The 10,170-nt window shown below is 59.6% G+C and overlaps 1 protein-coding gene across 1 annotated transcript in view; it reads left to right on the top strand.

Moving 5' to 3' along the window:
• The first annotated feature begins 697 nt into the window (after nt 1-697).
• Nucleotides 698-10,170, top strand: part of LOC140407570 (syntaxin-5-like) — a 10,581-nt gene continuing 1,108 nt past the window's right edge. Inside the window, exons 1-7 of the mRNA XM_072494952.1 lie at nt 698-795; nt 1,521-1,637; nt 5,272-5,328; nt 6,750-6,834; nt 7,599-7,699; nt 8,882-9,003; nt 9,542-10,170. The exon at nt 9,542-10,170 is cut by the window's right edge and continues 1,108 nt beyond it. Coding sequence (XP_072351053.1) covers nt 700-795; nt 1,521-1,637; nt 5,272-5,328; nt 6,750-6,834; nt 7,599-7,699; nt 8,882-9,003; nt 9,542-9,701 — 738 coding nt within the window. The 5' untranslated portion in view covers nt 698-699 and the 3' untranslated portion in view covers nt 9,702-10,170. The remainder of the gene's footprint in view (nt 796-1,520; nt 1,638-5,271; nt 5,329-6,749; nt 6,835-7,598; nt 7,700-8,881; nt 9,004-9,541) is intronic.

Genomic DNA, 10,170 nt, shown 5'->3' with positions numbered 1-10,170 from the left:
CTGTTATTCTATATATAAACCACCCTGAACCCCTCGATTAGATTCCAGTCTGTAACTCACTCCCAGGTATCTGTTATTCTGTATATAAACCACCCCGAACCCCTCGATTAGATCCAGTCTGTAACTCACTCCCGGGTATCTGTTATTCTATATATAAACCACCCCGAACCCCTCGATTATATTCCAGTCTGTAACTCGCTCCCGGGTATCTGTTAATCTATATATAAACCACCCCGAACCCCTCGATTATATTCCAGTCTGTAACTCGCTCCCGGGTATCTGTTAATCTATATATAAACCACCCCGAACCCCTCGATTAGATTCCAGTCTGTAACTCACTCCCGGGTATCTGTTATTCTATATATAAACCACCCCGAACCCCTCGATTAGATTCCAGTCTGTAACTCACTCCCGGGTATCTGTTATTCTATATATAAACCACCCTGAACACCACGATTAGATTCCAGTCTGTAACTCGCTCCCGGGTATCTGTTATTCTATATATAAACCACCCCGAACCACTCGATTAGATTCCAGTCTGTAACTCACTCCCGGGTATCTGTTATTCTGTATATCAACCACCCCGAACCCCTCGATTAGATTCCAGTCTGTAACTCACTCCCGGGTATCTGTTATTCTATATATAAACCACCCCGAACACCTGGATTAGATTGTGTTTCCGTCGCTTTTAACATGCTGATGGTGGATCCTGTTTCTGTGACAGTGGCCAAGCGGAAATCCTTGTTTGATGACAAAGCTGTTGAAATCGAGGAGTTGACGTACATCATCAAACAGGTTTGGCAGATTGAATTGAAATGATTCATTGTTTGTGTGAGTGTTTTTCTTTTCAATTGCATGATATCTCCCCTGAAGGAAAGTCAGAGTTTTGCATTCCTATAAGCGCCTCCCGCTTGCTCAAGTGTGACCCACGGCCCTATCCAGCCGGTGAAGTTCCTCGCTGGCGGTGAGGCGGGTTGGGTCACCGTTAAACGATGTGAAGAGAGCCCATCCGGAAAGGCAGCGTCTGTTGTTCTGGTGTCAGAGGAACCGAGCAATGATTCGAAAGCCAAGAGCTTCCTTTAAAAAAGGGGCTGGAATAGCAGAGAGCCTTCACGGGGAGGGTGCAGGGCCTCCAGTGGAGTGTAAAGGGCCTCGTCCCGACTCCCCCCTTGCAAGAGACAAGCCGGTGGTTCTGGGGCTGGGGTGTCAGTATCCCCAGGGGAGTCTTTGTCACACCGACTGATTGATACCTGGAGCATGTGGGAGAATGTGGCAGAGTCACGGCCCTCAGCCACCAGGGAACACAGGGTTCAGGGTGTTTGAAATCTGGGTTGCGGGGCAGGGGGGATAATCTCGATGTTCAAATATTTGCCGGACTTTGGGGCGTGGGTTTAACTGGACTCTGGAGGAGCCAGCACCGGCGCAGCAGGCTGGGTGGCCTCCTGTGCTGGGAGATTTTCTGCTTCTTTCGTTGCCAAGGTCCCAATTTCTCCTCTTGTCGTTTGTCTCCGCCCGGGCAGGATATCAACAGCCTGAACAAGCAGATCGCCCAGCTGCAGGACTTCGTCAGAGCCAAGGAGAGCCAGAGCGGGCGGCACTTACAAACGCATTCCAACACCATTGTGGTCTCGCTGCAGGTAACCCCCCCCCCCACAAACTCACACCCTGGCTACCCGCCCCAGACTGCTCCGCTGGGACAGTGTCCAGCGAATGCTGGTGGTTTTATTTGGGTTAGTGTGGTTTGTTTATGGACCTGCACACTCTCCCTGCCCCAGTGCGATGTGCACAATGTGCCTGGACACTAGGTTCTGGAATTGCCTTTCTAAACCTCTGTGCACCTCTCCCGCCCCCTCTCTTTGCCCCGCCCCCTCTCTTTGCCCCGCCCCCTCTCTTTGCCCCGCCCCCTCTCTTTGCCCCGCCCCTATCTTTGCCCCGCCCCCTATCTTTGCCCCGCCCCCTATCTTTGCCCCGCCCCTCTCTTTCCCGCCCCCTCTCTTTCCCGCCCCCTCTCTTTCCCGCCCCCTCTTGCCCCGCCCCCTCGCTTTGCCCTGCCCCTCGCTTTGCCCTGCCCCTCGCTTTGCCCTGCCCCTCGCTTTGCCCCGCCCCTCGCTTTGCCCCGCCCCTCTCTTTGCCCCGCCCCCTCTCTTTGCCCCGCCCCTCTCTTTGCCCCGCCCCCCCTCTCTTTGCCCCGCCCCCCCTCTCTTTACCCCGCCCCCCCTCTCTTTACCCCGCCCCCCCTCTCTTTACCCCGTCCCCCCCTCTCTTTGCCCCGTCCCCCCCTCTCTTTGCCCCGTCCCCCCCTCTCTTTGCCCCGTCCCCCCCCCCCTCTCTTTGCCCCGTCCCCCCCCCCTCTCTTTGCCCCGTCCCCCCCCTCTCTTTGCCCCGTCCCCCCTCCTTTAGGATATTGCTTAAAGCCCACCAACCTTCTAGTCACCGAATACGCCCTTGTGTGACTTGTCAGATGGTGTCTGACTGTGCTCGGTGTCTCTGGCTGTGTTGCCCCAAGGACAATCTGTAAATGGGACCCATGAATGCCCAAGGGCAGCGCGGTGGCGCAGTGGTTAGCACTGCTGACTCAGGACGCCGAGGACCCCGGTTCGATTCCGCCCCCGGGTCACAGCCTGTGTGGAGTTTGCACATTCTCCCCGTGTCTGCGTGGGTCTCACCCCTACAGCCCAAACATGTGCAGGTTAGGTGGATTGGCCACGCTAAATTGTCCATTAATTGGGGAGAAAAAAAAAGAATTCTCAATGTTCCTAGTCACCTGAATCATTGATCGTTTGCCTGGGATCGCCACCCCCTCTCGCTGTGAGCCGGGGGGGGGGAACGTGGTTACGCTCGGACCTGACATTCCGGGGAATCGCAGTTACTCTGGGACCTGACATTCCGGGGGAAACGCGGTTACGCTGGGACCTGACGTTCCGGGGAAACGCGGTTACGCTCGGACCTGACGTTCCGGGGGAACGCGGTTACGCTCGGACCTGACGTTCCGGGGGAACGCGGTTACGCTCAGACCTGACGTTCCGGGGGAACGCGGTTACGCTCGGACCTGACGTTCCGGGGGAACGCGGTTACGCTCTGACCTGACATTCCGGGGAAACGCGGTTACGCTCTGACCTGACGTTCCGGGGGAACGCGGTTAACGTGCGGACCTGACGTTCCGGGGGAACGCGGTTACGCTCGGACCTGAAGTTCCGGGGGAACCCGGTTACACACGGACCTGACGTTCTGGGGAAACGCGGTTAAGCTCAGACCTGACGTTCTGGGGGAGCGGGGTTACGCTCGGACCTGACGTTCTGGGGGAGCGGGGTTACGCTCGGACCTGACGTTCCGGGGGAACGCGGTTACGCTCGGACCTGACGTTCCGGGGGAACGCGGTTACGCTCGGACCTGACGTTCCGGGGGAACGCGGTTACGCTCGGACCTGACGTTCCGGGGGAACGCGGTTACGCTCGGACCTGACGTTCCGGGGGAACGCGGTTACGCTCGGACCTGACGTTCCGGGGGAACGCGGTTACGCTCGGACCTGACGTTCCGGGGGAACGCGGTTACGCTCGGACCTGACGTTCCGGGGGAACGCGGTTACGCTCGGACCTGACGTTCCGGGGGAACGCGGTTACGCTCCGACCTGACGTTCTGGGGAAATGCGGTTACGCTCGGACCTGACGTTGCGGGGGAACGCGGTTACGCTCGGACCTGACGTTCCGGGGGAACGTGGTTACGCTCAGACATGACATTCCGGGGGGAAAGCGGTTACGCTCAGACTGACGTTCTGGGGAAACGCGGTTACGCTCAGACCTGACGTTCTGGGGAAACGCGGTTACGCTCAGACCTGACGTTCCGGGGGAACGCGGTTACGCTCGGACCTGACGTTCCGGGGGAAATGCGGTTACGCTCCGACCTGACGTTCTGGGGAAACGCGGTTACGCTCAGACCTGACGTTCCGGGGGAACGCGGTTACGCTCGGACCTGACGTTCTGGGGAAACGCGGTTACGCTCGGACCTGACGTTCCGGGAGAACGCGGTTACGCTCAGACCTGACGTTCCGGGGGAAACGCCGTTACGCTCGGACCTGACGTTCCGGGGGAAACGCGGTTACGATTGGACCTGACGTTCCCGGGGAAATGCGGTTACGCTCAGACCTGACGTTCTGGGGGAGCGGGGTTACGCTCGGACCTGACGTTCCGGGGGAAATGCGGTTACGCTCCGACCTGACGTTCTGGGGAAACGCGGTTACGCTCAGACCTGACGTTCTGGGGAAACGCGGTTACGCTCGGACCTGACGTTCCGGGAGAACGCGGTTACGCTCAGACCTGACGTTCCGGGGGAAACGCCGTTACGCTCGGACCTGACGTTCCGGGGGAAACGCGGTTACGCTCGGACCTGACGTTCCGGGGGAAATGCGGTTACGCTCAGACCTGACGTTCTGGGGGAGCGGGGTTACGCTCGGACCTGACGTTCCGGGGGAACGCGGTTACGCTCGGACCTGACGTTCCGGGGGAACGCAGTTACGCTCGGAACTGACGTTCTGGGGAAACGCGGTTACGCTCGGACCTGACGTTCCGGGAGAACGCGGTTACGCTTGGACCTGACGGTGCGGGGGAACGCGGTTACGCTCGGACCTGACGTTGCGGGGGAGCGGGGTTACGCTCGGACCTGACGTTCCGGGAGAACGCGGTTACGCTCGGACCTGACGTTGCGGGGGAACGCGGTTACGCTCTGACCTGATGTTGCGGGAGAACGCGGTTACGCTCGGACCTGACGTTGCGGGGGAGCGGGGTTACGCTCGGACCTGACGTTGCGGGGGAACGCGGTTACGCTCGGACCTGACGTTGCGGGGGAACGCGGTTACGCTCGGACCTGACGTTGCGGGGGAGAGCGATTACGCTCGGACCTGACCTTCCGGGGGAGCGCGGTTACGCTCGGACCTGACGTTCCGGGGGAACGCGGTTACGCTCGGACCTGACGTTCCGGGGGAACGCGGTTACGCTCGGACCTGACGTTCCGCGGGAACGCGGTTACGCTCAGACCTGACGTACCGGGGGAGCGCAGTTACGCTCAGACCTGACGTTCCAGGGGAACGCGGTTACGCTCGGACCTGACGTTCCGGGGGAACGCGGTTACGCTCAGACCTGACGTACCGGGGGAGCGCAGTTACGCTCAGACCTGACGTTCGGGGGGAACCCGTTTACGCTCTGATCTGACGTTCTGGGGGAGCGGGGTTACGCTCGGACCTGACCTTACGTAACATGCTGTCTCTTTCCTCCGCAGTCCCGACTGGCTTCCATGTCAAACGACTTCAAATCGGTTCTCGAAGTGAGGACAGAGGTAACGTGACCTTTCACTTTTGACCCCTTGGCAGGGCCGCTCAGCTGGAGCGCCGATCGCCCTCGGGCAGCCTGCGCCGCCGCGGTCCAACCCGCTGAAAGCGCGGCTTAATTAGCGGAGGGAGGAAGGTGGGAATGAATGCGAGTCAGCGACCGTTGGCGCCACAGGAACAGGAGGAGGCCACTCGGCCCCTTCCCAAACTTCCAGCCCGTCATGGGTCATCTGCATCGTGGCTCCATTTAGCCAACTAGGTTCTATCACCCCCCCCCCCCCCCCCCAAGGTAGACAACTTATTAACACAACAGGCGGGAGAGACACACCCACAGTGGGCTCCCATTCCTGATCACTGTACGCTGACTCAACTGGGCGATGTGGATGTGTGCGCACGCCCGTCAGGCTTGGCCAGGTATCCCACCCCCTGTCAAATAGCTCTCCCCGGCCTAATACATGGAAAAATAATCAGTTGGTTGAGATGTCAGAGGGAATACGGCAATGGACCTGCAGTACTGCGAGGGTCAGTGCCTTCACAGGGCAGCGGCGCAGCTCTTAAACTTCATCTCGTTCATCGTTAATTTATCCCAACTCAATAAGTAGCGTACTTGACGGCTAATTCCACTAACGGGGCTTTGGTCTGCAATGAAATTAACGTTATCTCTCTGATTCCTATTTGTGAATCAGTCAGGCCTCTTCCTCCCTTCCTGCGCTAATCCCCTCCAGCCATCACCTCGGCCCATTAGCGAGTCGCACTGATTAATGGGTCAGAGCAGGAAACGGGGAGGCTGGAGTAAACATCGCACAGGATTAACAGGCTCTTGGCCGGCTGTGCACGGCACCCAGTGTCACACCTCTTATCCTCAGCCGCCGGGTGGGTCGTGACAGGACAGTCGGAGAGGCTCCTAGTGTGAGATTACAACATGTGCCCGACTAAATCTCCCGGGGATCCGCTGTGCGCGCACACGGAGGGTTGCATCGCTAATTGCAGGCAGGGCCTGGGGTAGTGCCAGTCTGTCATGCAATCCGAGATGGCGAGGAGGAGGAGGAACTCGAGTGATTCCTGCTGAACTACCCCTTGTGATCTGTCAGTACTGATGCAGAATTCTTGCCGGGGGAATTAAACCGCTGGCCTAGAATCCACTCGCTCCCTCATTGAGTTCGGCAGACCCGGACACCTTTCCAGCTTGCCTGCCAGGGCTTTCTCTGGGTCAGGCCTGATCTCTGGCACTCCCGATCTGTTCCATCACCGTGAGCTGCCCAAGCCAGAGTGAGCTGGAGACTTGTGGTGCTATCCCCGGGGAGGCAGGGTCCGCGTTGCAACAACTGTGGAATGGAGTGGGACAGCGGGGGGTGGGGGGATTGTGCGCGGGACGCGCCCGCTGACCTGCGATTGACGTCCATTGTCTTCGATTTCCCCGGATCGACAGAACCTCAAGATGCAGCGGAACAGGAGAGAGCAGTTCTCGCACACCACGGTCTCGAGCCTGCCACCATCAGCCGCGAATGGTTACGGTGAGTACCGTCCCTTTCACCGCCAGCCGCTGGCCTGAGTGGACTGACTACTCCTCCCGGGGACCGTGAAATGTGATGCAAAGGCTGATCGAAGGTCGGAGCATTTCCGCTGGGTCATTTCAAGTTTTGCTGAGTTCTTGCCGGCCATGAGCTTACCGAATGGCCCATCAACCCTGTTGAATCCCGGTCACCCTTTTGGTCTTCTGCAGTCACAGGAATACAGGCCTAGCCTGTGTAACCTGTCCTCGCAATTGAACCCTTTTTGTCCCCACGCTCAACCTGGTGAATCTGGCCTGCCCCCCACCCCCCACCCCCAAGGGCCCAATCCTTCCGGAGGTGTGGGGCCCAGAGCTGAACCCCCATTGCCCCCGGATTGCGGGGGGGGGGGTTCTGATCAGGGCTGTGCGGGGTGGTAGGGGTGGTGCGGATCGTTCTTCAGCCCCTGCCCATTCTTCTCTTCCCCGGAGGGAACACATCCTTGGGGATGCACGGGAGCTGGTCCATGCGGGTGTGTGTTGGGTGTTTTATCTCCCTCCCTACCCCAGGGTGGTGGGCTGAGAAGGGATTGGGGACACCGGTGCTCCGTACCTACCCTGACAGGAATAGGAGCCTCGGCCCATCTGGCCGGTCCTCCTCTCCACTGGTAGGCCCAGTATTTGTCGCCCGTGCCTAATTGGCCCCTGGAGAAAGTGGTGGGGTGAGCTGCCATCTTGGTCCCGCGAGGTTGTCTCTAACCCCCCCCCCGTGTGTGTCTCCCCCCACAGGCGGGTCCGTGTTACTGCAAGATGATGCTCGCAGAGCCGGAGACGTCGCCATCGACATGGACGCCAAGACCAACCAACAGCTTCAGCTCATCGACGAGCAGGTAGGGAGGGCCACACCTCGAAGCTCCCCGACTCCTACCCACCCCTCACCACCCCTCACCTGAGCTGCGGCTGTGTGGATGCTTTTTCTTAATTTATTCATTCACGGGACGTGGGCCGTCGCTGGGCCGGGCCCAGCGTTTATTGCCCATCCCTAATTGCCCCTCGAGAAGGTGGTGGGTGAGCCGCCATCTTGAACCCGCTGCCGTCCCCGTGCGGTGTAGGTACACCCACCGTGCTGTTAGGGAGGAATTTTGACCCTGGCCACAGTGAAGGAACGGCCGATATATTTCCGAGTCGGGATGGCGAGCGGCTCGGAGGGGGGGGGGAACTTGCAGGCGGGGGCGTTCCCCCTGCGTCTGCTGCTGCCCTCGTCCTTCTCGGTTTTAGAGGCACTGTCCATTTTCTTTACCTGGTCAGGTTGGTCTTCATGTTTTGGGGGGGGGGGGGTGGGTTCTGGAAAAATTGTGTTGGTGTGCTATTCGACTTTAGAGGGTGTCACAGTGCAGCCTGTTCCTGGACACGCACATCGCGCGCACATTTCTGTAAGGGGTGCTGTGCGGCATTAATTCAACTCGCAAGTTGTGAATCATTAAACTTAAATAATTCCCTCCTGAGTTTCGCCTGGCGGGTGTGTGACACCCATCCGGGAGTGTCGACCGGTCGCCCAGCCCGAGTTCCGCATGACACGACGGTCACGGGAGATGTGTTCCCAACAGATTTTTTTTTTGAGTGCCAGCCTGCGAGATCCCTCCAGTGGCGGCGCCTCTGGTCGGCAGCGAGAGGGGCAGCAGAGCCGGTAAGGTCGCTTGACCAAGGACCAACACAGGGGCCTGGTCTCTGAGGGGAAAGAGCGTTTCACTGAGCTCGAAGCAGCGATTAAACCTGGGGAGGGGCCATTCGTACCTCCACACTGTGGTGTAGTACTTGAGTGGGGTCTTGTCCGTACCAAATGTTTTTTTAATTCTTTCTTGGGGGTGTCGAGGCACAGCCTTTGTTGCCCAAATCTAATTGCCCCCCCCTGAACGGAGTTGTCTCGTTCGGCCCATTTCAGGGGAAGCCTCCCTCCTCCGTCCAAAGGGGCACATTCCTCGATTCGGTGCCCCCCCTCCCCAAGTGACGAATGCGGGGGAGACAGCCTGCCTGTAACCCTGCGTGTTTCCTTCCCCCCCCCCCCCCCCCAGGATTCGTACATCCAGAGCAGAGCGGACACGATGCAGAACATCGAAGCCACCATTGTGGAACTAGGCTCCATATTCCAGCAGCTCGCACACATGGTCAAGGAGCAGGAGGAGACCATACAGAGGTAAGGGGGTACAAGGTGCCACTTCTACCGGCCGGCCCAGGGTGCTGATCTCTGCAGAGTGCAAGTTGCCCCCCCCCCCCCCCAGGATTGGGAGAAATCAGACCCCCCCGGCGAGGGTCTAGAACTCTCCAGCGCCAAAGAATGCCATTCAGCCCCTCGTGAGAACTTGGGAGCCCCCTTCCCCTGTTGATGCTCGGCCCCTGACCCTCTGGCATCCCAGAGCCGGCAAGTTTTCACGGGCTTTTTGACTGTGGGTGGCATCGTGCGGCCAAGCTCGCCCCTGGATCCTTCTCCGGGCTTTCCCTTCGGAGTTGCTGTTTGGCGATCGGGAACGGGATGAGGAAAGGCCAGTGAGGTCTGCGGCGTGCAGCCAGATGGGGGAGCCTCGGGTGGGAGGGGGGGGGGGGGGGGGCTAGTTAGAGGGATGGCAGCGGGCTGAGACTCCGAGGGCTGGATTTTGAGTTGGGCGGGGGAGGGGGCTTTCTCTGCGTCCGCGACGAGCCTCCGTCAACACTCCCCAACTCTCTTGCCCCCGCAGGATCGACACCAACGTGGAGGACAGTCAGCTGAACGTGGAAGCGGCCCACTCCGAGATCCTCAAGTACTTCCAGTCCGTCACCTCCAACCGCTGGCTGATGATCAAGATCTTCCTCATCCTCGCCGTTTTCTTCATCGTCTTTGTGGTGTTCCTGGCCTAGAACCGATGCCCCCCCCCCCCAATCCCATCCCATCCCTCTACCCCCACAATCTCCCCCCTACCCCCTGCCCGCGTCGAGGACGCCCTCCTCCCTTTGCGGATTCGGCGTCCAAAGCTGCGGCATCGCCAACGGCGGGAGGCCCAACCCGCGGTGCGACAGGACGCTAACCGATCGCCAGACCCCCCCCCCCCCCCACCCCCCGCAAACAGAACCGCAGCCAGCTGGATCGGAAGGAGGAGATTCCAGCACTAAACATTACAGAACTGCACAGCTGAGCCGCCGCCCTGCAGACATTCGGCAGGGGGGCACTGAACTGCTGGCTCTCGCAGCCACCCGCCCCCCCCCCGGCCCAACTTGGTGGAATCTCCGCTTCCGCCCGCGTTCCTCCTGAGACACAGCTGCTGGGCTCCAGCGTCACCGTCGTTCTGCCGGATCATCAGTCTGCCACAGCCAGGGGTTCACCACACGG

Source organism: Scyliorhinus torazame, unplaced genomic scaffold, assembly GCF_047496885.1.
Source record: "Scyliorhinus torazame isolate Kashiwa2021f unplaced genomic scaffold, sScyTor2.1 scaffold_1605, whole genome shotgun sequence".
Classification (NCBI taxonomy): domain Eukaryota; kingdom Metazoa; phylum Chordata; class Chondrichthyes; order Carcharhiniformes; family Scyliorhinidae; genus Scyliorhinus; species Scyliorhinus torazame.
Note: the sequence above shows the minus strand (reverse complement) of the source record. Positions and strands in the feature narration are given on the sequence as shown.